At 42.4% G+C, this 21815-nt stretch overlaps 1 protein-coding gene across 2 annotated transcripts in view; it reads left to right on the forward strand.

The window, feature by feature from the left end:
• Positions 1-7563, forward strand: part of ube2k (ubiquitin conjugating enzyme E2 K) — an 88327-nt gene extending 80764 nt beyond the window's left edge. For both annotated transcript variants that reach the window (XM_033027226.1, XM_033027236.1), the window contains one exon: positions 6539-7563. In XM_033027226.1, coding sequence (XP_032883117.1) covers positions 6539-6613 — 75 coding nt within the window. In that variant the 3' untranslated portion in view covers positions 6614-7563. The remainder of the gene's footprint in view (positions 1-6538) is intronic.
• Positions 7564-21815: the final 14252 nt, after the last annotated feature.

Genomic DNA, 21815 nt, shown 5'->3' on the forward strand with positions numbered 1-21815 from the left:
CCAGTTGTTGAATGGTTCTAGATTTGTGCCCGAGTTGTCTGGATGTTGTCATGAGAATTATTCGGTGATTTAATGTGTAAGAACACTTATACTAGTGTGCTACTAATCAGTCATGTAAAATTCTTGCTAGTGAATGAATTTGCACTTGTTTTCTCAGGCGCATGTTTGAGATCTGCTGGAGGCATTCCAAATCTGAAAAACACATCCGTCATCATTTAAGTGTTCAAATAACCTTTATATTGAATGTCAATGAGGTTGTGTTGTACATAGGAATCAATAGATTGTTTCACTGTTTGAATGTTGTGTCAGTCAATGAAAGTAAGCAGACAGTGAAGAAAGCGAATGGCATGTTGGCCTTCATCACAAGAGGAGTTGAGTACAGGAGCAAAGAGGTCCTTCTGCAGTTGTATAGGGCCCTAGTAAGACCACACCTGGAGTATCGTGTGCAGTTTTGAACTCCAAATTTGAGGAAGGACATTCTTGCTAGTGAGGGAGTGCAGCATAGGTTCACAAGGTTAATTCCCGGGAAGGCGGCACTGTCATACGCTGAGAGAAGGGAACGGCTGGGCTTGTATACTCTAGAATTTAGGATGAGAGGGGATCTTATTGAAACATATAAGATTATTAAGTGTTTGGACACGCGAAAGGCAGGAAACATGTTCCTGATGTTGGGGGAGTTCAGAACCAGGGGCCACAGTTTAAGGATAAGGGGTAAGCCATTTAGAATGGAGACGAGGAAACACTTCCTCACGCAGAGAGTTGCGAGTCTGTGGAATTCTCTGTCTCCAGAGGGCGGTGGAGGATAGTTCTCTGGATACTTTCAAGAGAGAGCTAGATAGGGCTCTTAAAGATAGCGGTCAGGGGATATGGGGTGAAGGCAGGAACGGGGTACTGATTGGAGATGATCAGTCATGATCACATTGAAGGCTAGAAGGGCCGAATGGCCTACTGCACCTATTGTATATTGAGAATAGAATGCAATGCTCTGGTCTTCCAAAACACACACCATGGGGTATATTCCGATTGTAGGGTGGAAAGAAGCTTAATTAGGTCTGTAATATTGCTATTAGAAGACAGTATAGGGTTGACATAATTTGTTTATGCTAATTGGTCATTTTCCTTTCTACTACATATGACTCCCGCATGAGGAGGATTTGACTGCTTTTGCAAGAAAACTTACATGCACTTCATGATGTCGCACTGTAGAATCTGCACAATGTTGAGGATTTTGATTTTTGTCACAGATAGTTTCAGTGTGGAAACAGGCCCTTCAGCCCAACCAGCCTACACCGGCTAACATGTCCCAGCTACACTAGTCCCACCTGCCCGTGTTTGGTCCAAATCCTGCAAAACTGTCCTATCCATGCACCTGTCTAACTTTTTCTTAAACATTGGGATGGTCCCTGCCTCAACTACCTCCTCTGACAGCTTGTTCCATATACCACCACGCTTTGTGTGAAAATGTTATCCCTCAGATTCCTATTAAATCTTTTCTCCTTCACCTTAAACCTATGTCCTCTGGGCAAGAAATTCTGTGCTTCGATCCGATCTATTCCTCTCATGATCTTATACAACTCTATAAGATCACCCCTCATCCTCCTGCGCTCTAAGGAATAGAGTCCCAGCCTACTCAACCTCTTCTTATAGCTCAGACCCTCTAGTCCTCGCAACATACGCGTAAATCTTCTCTGTACTCTTTCCAACTTGACAACATCTTTCATATAAAATGGTGCCCTGAACTGAACACAATATTCTAAATGTGGCCTCACCAACGTCTTATGCAACTGCAACATAACCTCTCAACTTCTATACTCAATGCTCTGACTGATGAAGGCCAATGTGCCAAAAGCCTTTTTGACCACCTTATCTACCTGGGACCTTCAAGAAACCACGAGCCTGCACTCATAGATCCCTCTGCTCTACAACAATACCCAGAGCCCAACCATTGGATCCTGCCCATGTTAGACTTCCTAAAATGCAACACCTCACATTTCTCTGTATTAAATACCATCAACCATTCCTCAGCCCACCTGGCCAATCGATCCAGATCGTGCTGCAGTTTTTCACAACCATCTTCACTATCTGCAAAGCCATCCACTTTTGTATCATTAGCAAACTTGCTAATCTTGCCATGTATGTTCTTATCCAAATCATTGATATAGATGGCAAACAGTAACGAGCCCAGCATCTAACCCTGAGGCACACCGCTAGTCACAGGCCTCCAGTCCGAGAAGCAATCTTCCACTATCACCCTCTGCCTCCTCCCATGAAGCCAATTTTCAATCCATTCAGCTATCTCCCTTGGATCCCATGTGAACGACCCTTCCAGAGCAGCCTACGATGCGGAACCTTGTCGAATGCTGTGTTTTTTCTTTAGCATGACTTGAGTCTTATTTGGAGCAGTGGTGTTCCACTTATCATCCGTAAACAGATTGGTGTGCTGACACCACTTGATAACACTAGCAGTGTTTTCCATTACCTTTACCATTGAGAACTAGGGTTGTCAACTTTGTGTGGACCTAATGGAACTATTTTTCACGTGGTATAACTCATAGGATTGCTTAGATGGAGGTGTGATTGACTCAGAAGGTCAGAGATTTAAGATTACAGCTGGATTTGTGGGCTCAGTGCATTAACTGTTTATTTATTATGTTGCTTTGGCTTGATTGTGGTTTCTGGAATAGTGGGAACCTGAGGAAGAAACAGGTAGCTCATCCAGTCAGAACCTTTAACTAAGCATGATTGCAAAATGTATAGGAAGGAACTGCAGATGCTGGTTTAAACCAAAGATAGACACAAAAAGCTGGAGTAACTCAGCAGGACTTCAGATGCTGCCTGTCCTGCTGAGTTACTCCAGCTTTTTGTGTCTATCTTCATTGCAAAATGTATGCTGGGCTCTTCCAGTGAAAATGTCCCTTAATTTAGTATTTTAGTCATTGATTATGATTTTATGACTGGATACTTATGAAAGGCTGCCAGCATCATCAAAGGCCCACACCATCCTGGCCACTCACTCATCTGAAGGTAGAAGGTACAGGAGCCTGAAATCTGCAACATCCAGGTTCAGGAATAGCTGCTTCCCCACAGCCATCAGGCTATTAAACTCAACTCAAACAAAACTCTGATCATTAATAGCCCATTGCACTTTATCTGTTTATTTATCTGTGTATATATATATATTCATTGGTATATGGTCACACTGATCTGTTCTGCTATGTATTTATTTATGCCTACTATATTCTGTTGTGCTGAAGCAAAGCAAGAATTTCATTGTCCTATCTGGGACACATGACAATAAACTCTCTTGAATCTTGAATCTTGATCTAATCCTTTAGTTCTTGGTTTGTTTGGCATTGTCTGCAACACACAATGTTTGTTTTAGCGTGCATGTCATTCATTTCTAGATTTATATTTGAATGTCCCCAATTTTTAAACATTCCTGATCTGGTGACATACTCTTCTGTATTAACCATTGAACTAGTATTGATCCATTGATTATGATGATGATGTATGATTGATATTCTGGCCCACAGAGGTCAACGATAGTTGTTCAATGTAATCCTGTCGCTAATGTGCTTATCGGCCACAGTCCTCAGAAACGGCTTAGTTTTGAATTGGAGTCTGTGTCATTCCCTGGAAGTGTAGGTTTATTAAAAGATGTTTCCTGTATAATATTGCCAGGCTGCTGTTTGGCTCGTATGTCGATCATCTCTCCCAATGTTGACATGTTTTCAAGTGTTACTGAGAAGGACATTAATTACATTTAAATTCCTTGAAGTATTTAAATTGCTGATTCCAGGTCCTTAATTCAGGCCTCTGGATATTCATCTAGTAATGTAACTATTATACATTTCAGGGGGATGGAATAGAAGGCTGGTTGGGGTGAGTAAGGACGAATGCGATAAGATGTGCGAGCTTGGGCTACATCTCAAGTTGTAGTGTCATACAGCAGAGAAGCAAGCCATAATGAGTTCAGTGTAGGGTTACTTGATGTGTAAGAAGGAACTGCAGATGCTGGTTTAAACTGAAGATAGACACAGCTTCCAATGGCCTGTTTCCTCTATCATTGTACTTTTTTGCATATCTTTCATTCATTATTCTTTATCTCTCCACATCACCGTCTATATCTTTCATTTCCCTTATCCCTAACCAGTCTGAAGAAGGGTCTTGATCCAAAACATCACCCATTCCTTCTCTCCAGAGATGCTGCCTGTCCCGTAGGGTTATTTGATGGTTGGTACAGACTTGAGATGGGTCAAAGGGCCTTTACCTGTGCTGTGCAACTCTGGTGGTGGGGAAGATGCTGGAGTCAATCATAAAAGATGAAATAGCGGCATATTTGGATAGCAGTAACAGGGTCGGTCCAAGTCAGCATGGATTTACGAAGGTGAAATCATGCTTGACTAATCTTCTGGAATTTTTTGAGGATGTAAATAGGAAAATGGACAAGGGAGAGCCAGTGGATGTAGTGTACCTGGACTTTCAGAAAACATTTGATAAGGTCCCACATAGGAGATTAGTGGGCAAAATTATGACACATGGTATTGGGGGGTAGAGTGCTGACATGGATAGAAAATTGGTTGGCAGACAAGAAACAAAGAGTAGGGATTAACGGGTCCCTTTCAGAATGGCAGGCAGTGACTAGTGGGGTACCCCAAGGCTCGGTATTGAGTGTCAGAAGGACCTCTTTGCTCCTATAGGAGCAAAGAGGTCCTTCTGCAGTTGTACAGGGGCCTAGTGAGACCACACCTGGAGTATTGTGTGCAGTTTTGGACACCTAATTTGAGGAAGAACCTTCTTGCTATTGAGGGAGTGCAGCATAGGTTTGCAAGGTTAATTGATGGGACTGTCATATGCTGAGAGAATGGAGCGGCTGGGCTTGTATACTCTGGAATTTAGAAGGATGAGAGGGAATCTTATTGAAACATATAAGATTATTAAGGGTTTGGACACGCTAGAGGCAGGAAACGTGTTCCCGATGTTGGGGGAGTCCAGAGCCAAGGGCCACAGTTTAAGAATAAGGGGTAAGCCATTCAGATGGGAGATGAGAAAAAACTTTTTCACACAGAGTTGAAAGTGTGGAATTCTCTGCCTCAAAGGGCGGTGGAGGCCAGTTCTCTGGATACTTTCAAGAGAGAGCTAGGTAGGGCTGTTAAAGATAGCGGAGTCAGTGGATATGGGGAGAAGGCAGGAACGGGGTACTGATTGGGGATGATCAGCCATGATCACATTGAATGGCGGTGTTGGCTCGAAGGGCCGAATGGCCTACTTCTGCACCTATTGACTCTAAAACTATTTTAAAATGAGTATTAAAAGTTTACTTTTTCATTTTATGGCACCCATTGTGTAATGGTAGAACAAATTATCAGTTGTTTATATCCCCCAAATGTGTAGGAGAGAAAGATGTGCAATGACTTCCAAGTGCTGTTCAACGTGACATAAATGGTTTGTTGGCCTTGATGTTTAGTGCTTTTTTAATTTTGCTGGCATAAAACGTGGTGCTGGCCTAATTACACAATATGCATTTGGTATTGTTGCTCCAGTGCAGTCTGGGAAACTTGTAGCCTAGCACTGCCATTGACCTTTGCATGCACAAGTAATCTCAAATGTTAAAGGAAAAAGATGATCCAATTCTTCGGTCTTCAAGTAAAGGTATGGTAAAACAGTTACATTCTAATGGTGCTTATTTTCAAATGCACTCCTTTTGCATGGTGTTTCCAGTGCTGGTTTAAACAGGGATGCTGCTCCAAAACATCGGCCAATGTTACTTGTGGATCACAGGTCCTCCCCCATTTTACAAACACCTGACTTGCATACAGCCCATTCAGAAGACCGGCGCGATTGATTTGCTGGCTGCTGCAGGCATTTTCTGCCTTGTGATAAATCTGTTTGCAGCCGCATTTCAAAATGTGAATTGTTCAGTTTATGAATAATTCTCAGGAATGGAACCCTCCATGTGGAGGACATGTATAAAGTTTTGTATAAGAGTTTATTAAGAATAAAGATGCTTGATTTTACTTTTATGGGAAGAAAGGAACAAAATTGCTGTGGAATTCAGGAGGATTCTGCAGTTTTTTGAAATGGCTGGAATTGTACTGACTGACAAAACACTGGCTCTCATTCCATTAAAACTGACTAAAATGTAGAAACGGGGATTCTGTTTATTTCCTTGGTATATTTTGTAATATCTGTAGTGTTTACATTAACACAGTTTGGAAATAACCTTGATTAATTTCTGTGCAAATTAAAAAACATGCAAAGGTAGTCTGGTTTTATTTCACCAATGCATGTTATGTCATTTTGGTTTTAATTTCCACCCCTGTAGAATACATTTTTCTCATTTTGAGTTTGTATTCCTCACTTGTATTAGCAGGCTAAATTTAACCATGCTCTGTATGTTCTTTATAATTTTGCGTAATATTGTCTGGCGTTATACAGTGCAACTATTTGTGATAAGATCTAATAGATACTCCTGCTTTAGAAAATATTGTTTTTACTCTGGCATTTGCAGTTTTTGACTTTTGTATTTCTTCTACAGAATGCAGTAATAGTGGCCTTGTCTTCACAATCCTGGGACGTGGAATGTGCAACAGAACGACTGCTCAGTAACTGAGGAATTTGGGATTACTTCTGTAGCCAGATGTCCATTCATTGACAAACACCTCTGCCCTTTGTTCTTACTGGGTTCTGCATAGATTCCATTTTAAACATCACTGTAATACGTGATAATCGCTTTAAACAAGACTGGATTCGATGCTCTGTAAATAAAGCTCTCAAAAGATCTGTGTAAATTAAAACAAAGGGGAAACGTGAAATACTTTAAGTTTTTTTCCTACTCTGCATTGTAAGGATCCTGAGTTGAGTTGCATTCATCCCCGAAGATGACACAGTACACCTGCTTCATTGCAGTTTAACAAAATGACTAAGGTTTTCAATTGCATCAATTTGTTCTTGATAAAAACATGTAATGTTGACTACATCTTAAAATATGGTTGTTTTCTACTTTTTGTATGTGTCATGGCTATGAAGCAGCCAGTGCTTCTGATCAAACTTTCTATTTGGTTTGCTATTTACTGGAGGCTGCTTCACCGTTTAATTGTGACAATATTGCACAAGTTGTCCTGGAGACATTTTCGAGTTAAGTCTTCATCGGTACCAAATCAAAGGTTGAGGCATTTGCCTGATAATGAATGGATTACTTGATAATTCTCCCATGGTTACATTGTTCTCCTAAAGCCTTTGCCATGACACAGTCAAAAAGTCTCGACACGCTAGGTTTTCTTAATGGTTGTAGCTGTTAAGTAATGTGGTAACCACTTTCAATTACTTAACAGGTGCTTAAATATTCAGTCCCAGCTTGAGCGTCACATTTTCTTTAATTTACTTTGGAGGCTGTGGTGGCTGTTCTCTTTCTGTACATAATTTAAAGTTCACTTAGAAATAGAGGTGTGTTATTGATCAGATTGTCTGCACTCTATTGAGTATCTCTGAAAGTTCCAATAATGGGATATTTCCTGTATATACAGCCAAGCTTTCTATTCGTATTAAAATATTTCATCTTGAGTTTCCACTAACGTTGGGGTTATTTAATATGATCGATTTCTGAATTTGAGACACGTATTAATTTTGTGGAATTGAGAAAACTGATTTTTCTTTAAGTTTTTTCGTGTCTATCTTCAGAAAGGATTTTTATTTGCTGACTAGTGCTTATTGGAAATTAGAACAGTAGTCATTCCAATATCATATCTTTAAGAAAATATCAATTTCTGTTTGCTTAACTGAAGAACGGTGCATCCTTTTAACATTCACATTGGGGATGTGATGAACTGAACTTTCAGATTGCAGAAGAATTTGGCTTGATTTATTAGCCTTGTTCAGTCTTACATGTGACTACAGGTAGACACAAAATGCTGCAGTAACTCAGCGGGACAGGCAGCATCTCTGGCGAGAAGGAATGGGTGACGTTTCAGGTCAAGACCCTTCTTCAGACTATCTATTCGGTGACTATTTGTACTCTATTCTCTGGAACTGCAATTCTTCCAACTTCACATATTTAAATTGCAAATTCTGTCATCGTATGAATTTTCACACTTGTCAAGAATCCCACTTGCTGTAATTGGCTGCTGAATAAATTAGCAGGTACCACTTAAATGTTGTCAGAGGACATGCTCCCACCACCCCTCAGGCAGTGTGTTCCAGTCTTCAACCATTCACTAGGCAGAACATTTCTCTTGGCATCCCTTTATACTTACTACTCATCTTAAATCAAAACATTCTAGTTTTACACAGTTCTGCTATGGGGAAACATTTTCTTTGATCAATCCTATACACCCCACATAATTTTGTATACCTATATAAGGTCTTCTCAACTTCCTCTGCACAAAGGTAAACTGTTGGGACTGAAGGCAGATAAATCCCCAGGGCCTGATGGTCTGCATTCCAGAGTACTCAAGGAGGTGGCCCTAAAAATTGTGGAAGCATTGGTGATCATTTTCCAATGTTCTCTCGACTGGATCAGTTCCTGTGGACTGGAGGGTAGCCAATGTAACTCCACTTTTTAAGAAAGGAGGGAGAGAGAAACTGGGGAATTATAGACCAGTTAGCCTTACAACAGTAATGGGGAAGGTGTTTGAGTCGATTGTTAATTATGTTATAGCAGCACATTTGGAAAGCAGTGACAGGATCGGTCAAAGTCAGCATGGATTTATGAAGGGGAAATCATGCTTGACTAATCTTCTGGAATTTTTTGAGGATGTAACTAAAATGGATAAGGGAGAGTCAGTGGATGTGTATCTGGACTTTCAAAAAGCCTTTGACAAGGTCCCATACAAGAGATTGGTGTGCAAAATGGTATTGGGGGTAATGTATTGACGTGGATAGTAAACTGGTTGGCACACAGGTAGCAAAGAGTATGAATTAACGGGTCCTTTTCAGAATGGCAGGCAGTGACTAGTGGGGTGCCGCAAGGCTCGGTGCTGGGACCCCAGTTATTTACAATATATATTAAAGATTTAAACAAACATCTCCAGGTTTGCGGATGACACAAATCTGGGTGGCAGTGTGAGCTGCGAGGAGGATGCTATGAGGCTGCAGGGTGACTTGGATTGGTTGGGTGAGTGGGCAGAAGCATGGCAGGTGCAGTATAATGTGAATAAATATGAGGTTATCCACGTTGGTGGCCAGAACAGGAAGCCAGATTATTATCTGAATGGTATCAGATTAGGAAAAGGGGAGGTGTAACGAGACCTGGGTGTGTTTGTAGAGCGGTCACTGAAAGTAAACATGCAGGTACAGCAGGTAGTGAAGAAAGCTAATGGCATGTTGACCTTCATTGCGAGAGGATTTGAGTTCAGGAGTAAGGAGGTCCTACAGATGTTGTACAGGGACCTGGTGAGACCGCACCTGGAGTATTGTGTGCAATTTTGGTCTCCTAATTTGAGGAAGGACATTATTGCTATTGAGCGTAGGTCCACCAGGCTAATTCCTGGGATGGCAAGACATACATATGATGGGTCGACTGGGCGTGTATTCACTGGAATTTAGAAGGATAAGAGGGGATCTTATAGAAACATATATAATTCTTAAAGGATTGGACAGGCTAGATGCAGGAAAAATGTTCCACATGTTGGGGGACTCCAGAACCAGGCGTCACAGTTTAAGAATAAGGGGTAGGCCATTTATGACTAAGATGAAACAATTTTTCACCCAGAGTTGTGAAAGTGGAATTTTCTGCCACAGAGGGCAGTGGAGGCCAATTCACAATGTTATCATAGAGAGCTAGATTTAGCTCTTAGGGCTAAAGGAATCAAGGGATATAGGGGAAAAAGTAGGAACGGGGTACTGATTTTAGGAGATCAGCCATGATCACAATGGCAGTGCTGGCTCGAAGGATCGAATGGCCTACTCCTGCACCTATTTTTCTTTGTTTCTATGTAAACAGAGCTTATTTAGACTACTTTTAATTGAGATGCATCATCCAAAGCAGCATCCTGATCCATCTCCGCGGCATCCTTTTCAGTGCAACCATATCCTTCCTGTTGAGTAGTGACCAGAGCTGTTCGTAGTACACCAGCCATTGCCCAATCAAATTTTTTATAACCTCCCTACTCTTGTGTTCTGCGCCCAGCTAATGAAGGCAAATAGCTTGTATTTCTTCATCACCACATGCTGCCACCTTCAAGGAACTTTGGACGAAGACTGAGGTATTTTCCTCAATACTCCCAAGACCCTACCATTCATGATGTATGTATGCCTTATATTTATCAGGCCTTCCAAAGGACATTACCTGGCATGTATCAGGATTAAATTTTATCTGCCATCGCTCTGCCCATTTAACCAAATAAACAATATCATCCTGAGGCCTGCGATTATTCTCACTATTAATAACCTCTCCAAATTTCATTTCATCTGCAAAGTTATGAATCTCACGTTCTATATTCATATTGCCATAGAGGGAGTGCAGAGAAGGTTCACCAGACTGATTCCTGGGATGTCAGGACTGTCTTATGAAGAAAGACTGGATAGACTTGGTTTATACTCTCTAGAATTTAGGAGATTGAGAGGGGATCTTATAGAAACTTACAAAATTCTTAGGGGGTTGGACAGGCTAGATGCAGGAAGATTGCTCCCGATGTTGGGGAAGTCCAGGACAAGGGGTCACAGCTTAAGGATAAGGGGGAAATCCTTTAAAACCGAGATGAGAAGAACTTTTTTCACACAGAGAGTGGTGAATCTCTGGAACTCCCTGCCACAGAGGGTAGTCGAGGCCAGTTCATTGGCTATATTTAAGAGGGAGTTAGATGTGGCCCTTGTGGCTAAGGGGATCAGAGGGTATGGAGAGAAGGCAGGTACGGGATACTGAGTTGGATGATCAGCCATGATCATATTGAATGGCGGTGCAGGCTCGAAGGGCCGAATGGCCTACTCCTGCACCTAATTTCTATGTTTCTATGTCTATATACAAATCATTAAAGTACACAATGAACTGTCAGGATCTCAACTTCTCAAAAGGCAGCAATCAATCTCTTATTCAGCTTTATGAGTTTGTGAGAGAAATTGTGACTAATGTTTGTATTTTTCCTACCACATCTTCACCTGAACATGGTTGTTGATACTGATATATCTTTCTGGGTGTTAATTGTCTTCAATAGCTTTTGTGTCCAGTTGTCGTGCAATATCTTCCAGAATGACTTGGGATAGATGACTTGACCATGAAAGTCCATGGATGACTTGACCATGAGTAGGTTGGCAATAGTGTGGGGGGCATTATAGTTAGACCATGGCTGCAGGAAAGAAAATAGGGACAGTAGTTATTCCCTCCTTTGTAGACTGGGGAACTGAGGCCTATTTTGGTGCAACAGTGCAATTAGTAACTCCCCACAGACCACACATTGAAAACAGCAGCACTTATCCTTGTTTGAAGTAAACTGTTCAAGTAACAACAAAAGTGAAAGTAAACATTGTGTGACCATGTAGCAGAGAGATTTTATCAAACTGGTGAAATTAAAGTTGTGCACACCTTTCCTCCATGGTATGGTTGTAATTAAATGATTGGGGGGGTGGGAGGAGGAGAGAAACCAGACTTGATGGACCCTTGATTGCACATTTGCAGAAATGGGCTTCCACTTGGCCTTTAAAAATATATACATGCCAAATTATTGCCTTAAAAGCAATTGGTTCCTAAAAAAATGTATAATTCACCCTACATGGGAAGTCAAACCAGGGCAGGATCTTCACAGTGAATGGTGGGCCCTGCGGAGTGTTGTACACCAGAGGGACCCAGGAGTACAGGTACATAGTTCTCTGAAAATGATGTCACGGGTAGATAATATGGTGGTAAAGAAGGATTTTGGTACATTGGCCATCATCAGTTGGGGTTTTGAATATAGAATGTGTAGGAAGGAACTGCAGATGGTGGTTTAAACTGAAGATAGACACAAAATGCTGGGAGTAACTCAGCGGGACAGGCAGCATCTCTGGAGAGAAGGAATGGGTGACGTTTCGGGTCGAGACCCTTCATCAGACTGGGAGAGGAGAGGGAGACACAGCTATGGAAGGGTAAGGTGTCAAAGTGAAACATTAAAGGGGAGGGGACATAGCTCAAGGAAAGTGTAGAATAGATAATTGTTAGCTAGGGGAATATGACGACAAAGCACACAAAGGTAACATTTAATCAGGAAGACAGTCAGCTGGTCAGAGACCTGGGATGGAGTTAGGGAATGCAGGGGTTACTTGAAGCTAGAGAAATCAATATTAATACCACTGGGTTGTAAGCTGCCCAAGCGAAATATGAGACGCTGTTCCTCCAATTTGTGTTTAGCTTCAATCTGACAGTGGAGGTGGCCTAGGCCAGAAAGGTCAGTGTGGAAATGGGAAGAGGAATTCAAGTAATTAACAATCGGGAGATCAGGTAGGTCCACACGGACTGAGTGAAGGTGTCTACGTTTGGATTCGCCGATGTATAAGAGTTCACATCTTGAACAACGGATACAGTAGATGAGATTGGAGGAGGTGCAAGTGAACCTCTGCCTGACGTAAAAGGACTATTTGGGTCCTTGGACAGAGTTGAGGGAGGAGGTATAGGGACAGGGGTTGCATCTCCTGCGGTTGCAGGACAAGGTACCTGGGGAGGGGGTGGTTTGGTGGGAAGGAATGAGATAACCTGAGGAAATGGTCTCTGGAAGGCAGAAATGGGGTGGAGATGGGAAGATGTGACTAGTGGTGGGATCCCATTGGAGGTGGTGAAAATGTCGGAGGATTATGTGTTGTATGAAAATGTCGGAGGATCATGTGTTGTATGTTACAATTATACAACCTGGTGAGGCCACATTTGGAGCACCTTGTTCAGCAGTTTAGATCACCCTGCTATAGAAAAGATGTCATTAAGTTGTCATTAAGAAAGAATGCAGAGAAAATTTAGAAGGATGTTGCCAGACTAGGAGTTTATTTCTTGGAGCGCAGGAGATTGAGGGTGATGTTACAGATGTGTATAACATGAGGGAAACAGGGTGAATGTAGGTCTTTAATCAAGGGTAGGGGAATCAAGAACCGGAAGACAAAGGTTTAGGATGAGAGGGACAAGATTTAACAGGAACATAAGATGCAGCTTTTTCGCTCAAATGGTGGTGGGTATATGGAACAATCTGCCAAAGGAGCTAATTGAGGAAGGTTGTATTATCGCATTTAAAGACACTTGGACAGGTGCATTGATAGGATGGGTTTAGAGGAATATAGGCTAAATGTGGACAAATGGGACAAGCTCATATGGGTCACCTCGGTTGGAATGGTGGAGTTGGGCCGAACGGCCTGATTCTGCTGTATGATCTGACTTGATTTTTGTGGGAGGCAGTTTCAGATCTCTACGATCATTTGTGCAAAGTGCTTGCTGAGATAATCCTAAGTATGTTAACTGTCATTCTGAATCTCTCTTCCCCTCCCCCGCCAGGTTTCTGTCTGCTGTCTGCAGAGGACATACAGTGCCCTCCATATGTTTGGGACAAAGACCCGTCATTTATTTATTTGCCCCTGTACTCCACAATTTGAGATTTGTAATAGAAAAATTCACAAGTGGTTAAAGTGCACATTGTCAGATTTTGGTTTCACCATGTAGAAATCACAGCTGTGTTTAAACAGTCTCCCCCATTTCAGGGCACCATAATGTTTGGGACACAAGGCTTCACAGGCGATTGTAATTGCTCATGTGTGTTTAAATGCCTCCTTAATGCAGGTATAAGAGAGCTCTCAGCACCTAGTCTTTCCTCCAGTCTTTCCATCACCTTTGGAAACTTTTATTGCTGTTTATCAACATGAGATCCAAAGTTGTGCCAATGAAAGTCAAAGAAGCCATTATGAGACTGAGAAACAAGAATAAAACTGTTAGAGACATCAGCCAAACCTTAGGCTTACCAAAACCAACTGTTTGGAACATCATAAAGAAGAAAGAGAGCACTGGTGAGCTTACTAATCGCAAAGGGACTGGCAGGCAAAGGAAGACCTCCACAGCTGATGACAGAAGAATTCTCTCTATAATAAAGAAAAATCCCCAAACACCTGTTTGACAGATCAGAAACACTCTTCAGGAGTCAGCTGTAGATTTGCCAATTACCACTGTCCGCAGAAAACTTCATGAACAGAAATACAGAGGCTACACTGCAAGATGGAAACCACTGGTTAGCAGCAAAAATAGGATGGCCAGGTTACAGTTTGCCAAGAAGTATTTAAAAGAGCAACCACAGTTCTGCAAAAATGTCTTGTGGACAGATGAGACGAAGATTAACTTATATCAGAGTGATGGCAAGAGCAAAGTATGGAGGAGAGAAGGAACTGCCCCAGATCCAAAGCATACCATCTCATCTGTGAAACACGGTGGTGTGGGTGTTATAGCCTGGGCATATATGGCTGCTGAAGGTACTGACTCACTTATCTTCATTGATGATACAACTACTGATGGTAGTAGCATAATGAATTCTGAAGTGTATAGACGCATCTTATCTGCTCAAGTCCAAACAAATGCCTCAACTCATTGGCCGGCGGTTCATTCTACAGCGAGACAATGATCACAAACATACTGCTAAAGCAACAAATGAGTTTTTCAAAGCTAAAAATTGGTCAATTCTTGAGTAGCCAAGTCAATCACCCAATCTGAAACCAATTGAGCATGCCTTTTAAATGCTGAAAAGAAAACTGAAGGGCCCCCAAAACAAGCAAAAGCTAAAGAGCATCACCAGAGAAGACACCCAGCAACTGGTGATGGCCATGAATCGCAGACTTCAAGCAGACATTGCATGCAAAGGATATGCAACAAAATACTAAACATAACTACTTTCATTTACATGACATTGCTGTGTCCCAAACATTATGGTGCCCTGAAATGGGTGGACTATAAGTGTTCGGCACGGACTAGAAGGGCCGAGATGGCCTGTGTCCGTACTGTAATTGTTATATATGACTATGTATAAACACTGCTGTAATTTCTACATGGTGAAACCAAATGTATAAAAATGGCCTTTATTAAAATCTGACAATGTGCACTTTAACCACAAGTGATGTTTTCTATTACAATTCAGACTGAAGAAGGGTCTTGACCCGAAACGTCACCTATTCCTTCGCTCCATAGATGCTGCCTCGCCCGCTGAGCATTTTTGTCTACCTTTTATTTTCTATTACAAATTTTAAATTGTGGAGTACAGAAGCAACTAAAATGATGGATCTTTGTCCCAAACATTATGGAGGGCACTGTAGTTTCTCCTTATCCATTGGAATGTAATTAATGCCAAACATATCAATTATATAAATCTTGATCTATCCTCAAGCCCAGCATGGATTTGTAAAGAGCAGACTCTGCCTGACTACGAAGGAGTGACTACAATAATTGGACATCTAATGATGGTTCCCATCATTTATTTGAGCTTTGTGGGATTTAGGATATTAGCTGAATGGAGGAGAAATAGAGTAGGGATATCGCACAGAATAGATGAATTCCGTTGGGGAAACCCGACTGAGAAAAATAAACATTTTACTGTGTGTAGAATAGGACTGGGATCCTGGTCTTGTTTTTTTTTTTAAAGCTAAGCTTTCCAGGAGTGAGGTTAGGAAATGTTATTCTTCTTGACAAGAATGGTGGAAATTCGGACCAGTATTGCAATTGCATTCGATATTATGTCTTTTGTTTATATTGTATCCGTTGATGGATTTTGATATTAAAAGTGGAGGAAAGGTAGGAATGTGGAGTTGAATCCGAGCTCCCACCCAATGCGAGGTTGATGGTGCAGCCTGTGGTGTATCCCGGCTGGGCTTCCCTTCTTCATCGTTTTCCAGGTTTCAGCTCTCGCCCTGTTCTCCACAACATCGCACCGGTTTTAATCTTCCTTGTGGTGCAATACCTAGAATTTAAGGTAGTACTCCAGATATTAATTTGCTGGCTTTATAAAACTAACACAACTTGCATTTCTCTCTATTTTGGGCCCTTTGTTCTGTTCGGTTTTCCCTCTGATTTTCGTGATTTTTATTTCCTGCTTCCCCACAGTTTGTATCGAGAAGATTCTGTTTTCTTTCTTGAGCTCAAAGTTTGAACTTCACTTATCATTTAGTTTGTCCGGTTCAAACTTCGCCGTGTCGTACAGTTGTTTGCCAGAAATCTCGATTATACCCAAATACAGTGAAAGGTCCAGGCGCGGGAAGGTACGGACTCTTCACCATTTGTGAGAAGGGGAATCCACAAACTCTCTCCTCGATGTCGGAGTGTGAACGTGTAATGAACACGGGCACCTTCTCCTTTACAATCCAAGCCACGTTCGAGGTTTGAAAGCTCATCAAACCGTGCATGAGGTTACAATGTGGAAAGATTGCAGTCTAGTGAGTCTTTCCCCACCTCCCGCCCGTATCTCTAAACGTTGTGGGATTAGGGATTTTAATCTACGTCCTGCCTTGATTCTGTAACGAACTATTTTTGAAAATGTATAAATGCAGCCTGGAGAAATACCGAAAACAATTCTCCAATTTTCTTGTCCGTCGCATTAAGTTAATCGATATTTAAATTGGTGCGTTATGAGATATTCTAACTGTTTTAAGGGTCTGAAGAAGGTCCCGATCCGCATCCATGTCTAGTATCTTTGCTCCAGAGATGCTGCTGCCGAACCGCCCACCTACTCCAGTTCTTCGCAAGATTCCAGCATCTACACATCCTTGTGTTTTCATATTTCTTGTTTGGTCCGCGCACGGTTTAGTTAAAAGGCTCAAAAATTGTTAATGAATCGGAATTTTCTATTTCAATGATGTGACATATTTTAAACATCTTCAATTATTGTAATGTCCATTGGAAGACGAGTGTTCAAGAATATAGAACAACTCGGACACTGCACTGGAACTAAGTCGCCGACAATCAACCATTGGATCTGCATCGAATTGATCAGGACACTGCGGTCTTCCGCATACATCAAGCTGTCCCATTTTTCATGCGATCTAACATCGTATTGATGTTGGAATAATAAGCAAGATGCCAGCCGTGCTATGAACAAACGAAATCTCCATGTTATCAGTTACTGATTCTGGAATTAGCAAATGCGTCCCGACAACACTGTTTAAACGCGTCTTTGTCATGTTTTGCATTGGTTCTTCGTTGATAGAACTCTTTAATTGTTTGAAACATGAAAACATTCTCAGACTAAAATGGTAAACATAGAGAATCAAATGTATGCCAACTAATCCTTTAAGGAGCCCGTTTTACAATGGCCCAAAACAATCGATATCATTGTGATAAAGTTTGCAACACGAAACATTTAACAGAATGTGGTAGATGTTAGATAATTCCTTGGGCGGCCTCGGGCACAAAATGGAAGAAAGATCTTGGAGTGACACCGGATCAGGGCCATAACATTTGAAATTATTGTAGATTCAGTCTCTACGTTTTCTGGTTTGTTTTACATGTCATCATTCATAGTAGAACGTAATAAAATGTATATGCGATTAATAAGAATCCTATGAAGTCACGTTTCTGCCATCAGTTTTAAAAGCTGTTAAAGGATTGAGTCTTGCGTTGCAAAATGTTTATTTCATATGCAAGGACTTTCTTATTGTTAGGCAAGTTTGCTCCTTTGTCTTAAATAGAAAGATTCTTAGTCGTACACACTGTGTAAAGATAGATCTAATACTTGATTCTAAATCGGACTTGCATTTAATTAGCCAATTACACCTTGTCAATAATTGCCCATCATTTTTCAATTCGTTGGTTTTCCTCTCCTCGATCTTTAAACTGTGTAGTAATTAGTGCATTCTTGATTGTTTCTTCAATCGGAGACTGAAAGTGATTAATATAAAAAAGCAGGAGGAGGCACACGTGGAGGTAATTTTCCAATCACTTTAAAAAACGTTGTTTGAAGCGCAAGGGCTATTTTCATATCATTGGGTGGGCACTTTTCTTTCAATGAATTGTAATTACTATGTGATAGTGACAGCCACCCTGGTGCAATGGGGCCTTGAGACAAACGTGTTTAATGGCACTAAGGACTATAATCACAGTTTATTGAGCCACTTTCGTCTATTTCATTTAAATGAGATTTCCTTATACCTCCAAACGTAAAAAAAAGACGCCAATGCATGCCAGTATCCTTGGAAATTGTGCTTTGTAGCCAGTGATTGCGATTGCGAAATAGGAAGGTCAAACATTTTAAGTCGACTTTGGGTGGTTGTTTCCCAGTCTGTTCCAAGCAGGTTGACTGACTGATATTTGTACAGCAATTATTCTCCATTTTAAACCAATCTCCGCCCTAAACTGTTAAATATATTAAATCCTTGAATTGAACGTAAAAGTTCAAAAGGTTTCACCCTTGGAGTTAATCCCGCGGCATACCAGCAATAACCGTAGATTGCTGGATGGCCAAGCGTAATAACATATACTCCTACACTGATTCATTCCTCACCAAACGTCATCGAAAGGTTGTAGTAGACGGTGAGTCATCACACAATCTCCAGTCGAGTCCGGTGTGCCACAGGGAACGGTGTTGGGACCCTTGCTGTTCTTGATCTACATCAACGATCTGCCTGAGAACGTGTCTTCGAGAATAGACAACAATGATGGAGAAACTCAGCGGGTGAGGCAGCATCTATGGAGCGAAGGAATAGGCGGCGTTTCGGGTGGAGACCCTTCTTCACACTGATGTGGGGGTGGGGGGAAGAAAGGAAGAGGCGGAGACAGTAGGCTGTGGGAGAGATGGGAAAGGAGGGAGAAAGCAAGGACTACCTGAAATTGGAGGTCAATGTTCATAGCGCTGGGGTGTAAACTACTGTAAACAAAATATGAACTATGAAATATGAAACAAACTAGCAGTAATCAAAATGAGGTGCTGTTCCTCCAATTGGCGCTGGGCCTCACTCTGGCCATGGATGAGGACCAGGACAGAAAGGTCGGATTCAGAATGGGAGGAGTTGAAGTGCTGAGCCACCGGGAGATCAGGTTGGTTAATGCAACTAAGCGGAGGTGTTGAGCGAAACGATCGCCAAGCCTACACTTGGTCTCAACGATGTAGAGAAGTTGACACCTTGAACAGCGGATGCAGTAGATGAGGTTGGAGGAGGTGCAGGTGAACCTCTGCCTCGCCTGGAAAGACTGCTTGGGTCCTTGGATGGAGTCGAGGGGGGAGGTAAAGCAACAATCAGTGATGGAAATGGGTTTTAGGAACTAGGGGTACTCTAAGGTCCGTGAGGCTGAGGTTGGGGAGGGGGGGAGTTTGTGCGTTCATACACATGTAAGAGTACAAGATTACATAACTTGTTTATTGTGTATTTATAATATCATTTACTGTGTATTATATGTCATAGCTGCTCTCTTGCATATCTCTCTCGCTCTCTCTTTGTTGGCTGCAGCCATCGTCTGCTTCGGTGAGGGAAGCAGGTCGGTGATTGGTCAAAAGGCCCCTCGGAGACTGTCTGATTGGCCACCAAGTGACCAGCACATTATGTCTTTGGACACAATGCCCTTGGAGACAGCAGCTGATTGGATGGGAGGAGACCGATTTGTTGATTGGGCGGGAGTTTTCAGGGAAGCTGGTCGGTGATTGGACGCAACCCCTTTAGAGACAGCGGTTGATTGGCCGCCAAATAACCGGGCACAAAAAATTGACAAATAGGAAAACAATAAAATCAGAATTCCGATTTAAATCGGAAGAATATCAAGCCTGATCTGCAGCAAAGATACTAGTATCCGCTCTAGTACCTTTGATCTGCAGTTCCTTCCTATTGAAGAAGAACCCTGGCCCGAAACAACTCCTAATCCATTCCCTCCACTGATGCCGCCTAGCCCGCTGAGTTCCTCCAGCACTCTGTGTTTTTTATTTAACTCTTGAAATTGAAGTTAGACATAAAATTGGAGTAACTCAGAGGGACAGGCAGCGACTCTGGAGAGAAGACCCTTCTTCAGACTTCAGACCCGAAACGCCACCCACTCCCCAGAGCCACCGCCCGTCCCACTGAGCCACCCCCCCCCCCCCCCCCCCTCCCCTCCCGTGGCCAAGTTCTTAGACAGTCATTATGGAATTGGGAAAAGTTCCAATGAGCTGGTGAAAGACGTGGACTGCCCTTACAGCGCCATATTGCTTCACACTCTCCATCTCATGGAGACTGGAAACCAAAGATCCTATGCGGAGCAAGATAGTCCCCTGGACGAAAAAGCCGTAGTAGGGTCATGGGTAATTTTCAGCACCATTTCCGTAACCGGCTTCTGTCTCCGCTCTAGTATCTTTGCTTTGGTCATGGCTTCTTCATGCACAAATCATCTTTTTGTTCTCAGCTGCAGGTGATCATTTTGATAATTTCCCCCTTACCATTTCCGTACTTTTTCGATAGCTGCCATGACCCGTTTGATGTAATCCTTTGCCCTGCTCCTGGTCTCGGCCCGCACCGATCTGCCAGACATGCTGTGTGTGTGTGTGTGTGGTATCAAGGGGGGGGGGGGGGGGGGCGCAGGGGGACGTGCGATTCCCGGAGGTTGCAGGTGGTTGCCGGAGGTTGCAGGTAGTGCAAGCAGGTAGGGAGACTGACAAAATCCGCACGGAAACCTTGGGTGGGGCACAACGTTTCCAGAGGTTTCCGTTCAGGTTTCCTACGTGGGACAGGGGCATTAAACAGCATAAAAAAGGCTCTTTGAATCGATTCAAGATGTCCACATGAGCCATACCCATTCGCCTACAGCTGGCGTATATCCTTTTTCTATCCATGCACCTGAGTAAATGTCTTTTAAATATTATAACTGTACAAGTCTCTACAGCTTTCCCTCCAAACCTGTCCTGCCTGTGTACCTGTTTCTTAAATGTTGGGATAGTCCCTGCCTCAATACAACCTCCTCCTCTGGCAGCTTGTTCATACACCCACCATCCTTTGTGTGAAAAAGTTACCCCTCAGATTTCTATTAAATCACCTTAAACCTAAGTCCTCTGGTCCTCGATTCACCTACTCTGTGCAAGAGACGTGATCCACCTGACCTATTCCTCTCATGATTTTATACACCTCTATAAGATCACCCCTCATCCCCCTGCGCTCCCGGGAATAGAGTCCCAGCCTACTCAACCCCTCCCTATAGCTCACACCCTCTAGTCTTGGCAACATCCTCGTAAATCTTCTGTGTACCCTTTCCAGCTTGACAACATATTTCCTATAACGGTGCCCAGAACTGAACACAATACTCTAAATGCGGCCTCACCAACGTCTTATACAACTGCACCATGACCTCCCGACTTCCATACTCAATTAGATATCATTTAAATCATTGTTCTCGACTTTTAAAGACTGTGGCTATTCATTTTATCTGTGCTCCTCGTGATTTCTAATACCGTTAAAACCCCTCCAACACACAGGGGAAGAAAGTCCCTGTTTATCCCATCTCTCCTTTATCTCGAATTCCCCAGTCCTGTTAACATCCTCATGAATATTTTCTGCACGCTTTCCAGTTTAATGACTTTCTTCCTGAAACTGGCGGCCACCACACAACTCCATGTGTGGTCGCACTGATGAAGGCAATCATGCCAAACACTTTCTTCGCCATGTAGGAACAAAACTGCAGATTCTGGTTTATATCAGATAGATATAAAGTGCCAGATTAACTCAACGGATCAGGCAGCATCTCCAGAGAGAGAGAAAAAAGCATAGTTGACGTTACGGGTCGGGTCTTCAGAAGAACGGTTCCGACCCGAAACGTCGCCCATCCTTTTTCTCCGGAATTGCGGCCTGACCCGCTGAGTTACTTCACCACCCCAGCTATCTCTGCTGCATTTTGGGAGCTATGGATCTACAAAACTGTCCAGTGCTCCATTCAAAAGCAGATGCTG

This window comes from Amblyraja radiata, chromosome 1 (genome assembly GCF_010909765.2).
Source record: "Amblyraja radiata isolate CabotCenter1 chromosome 1, sAmbRad1.1.pri, whole genome shotgun sequence".
In the NCBI taxonomy this organism is placed as follows: domain Eukaryota; kingdom Metazoa; phylum Chordata; class Chondrichthyes; order Rajiformes; family Rajidae; genus Amblyraja; species Amblyraja radiata.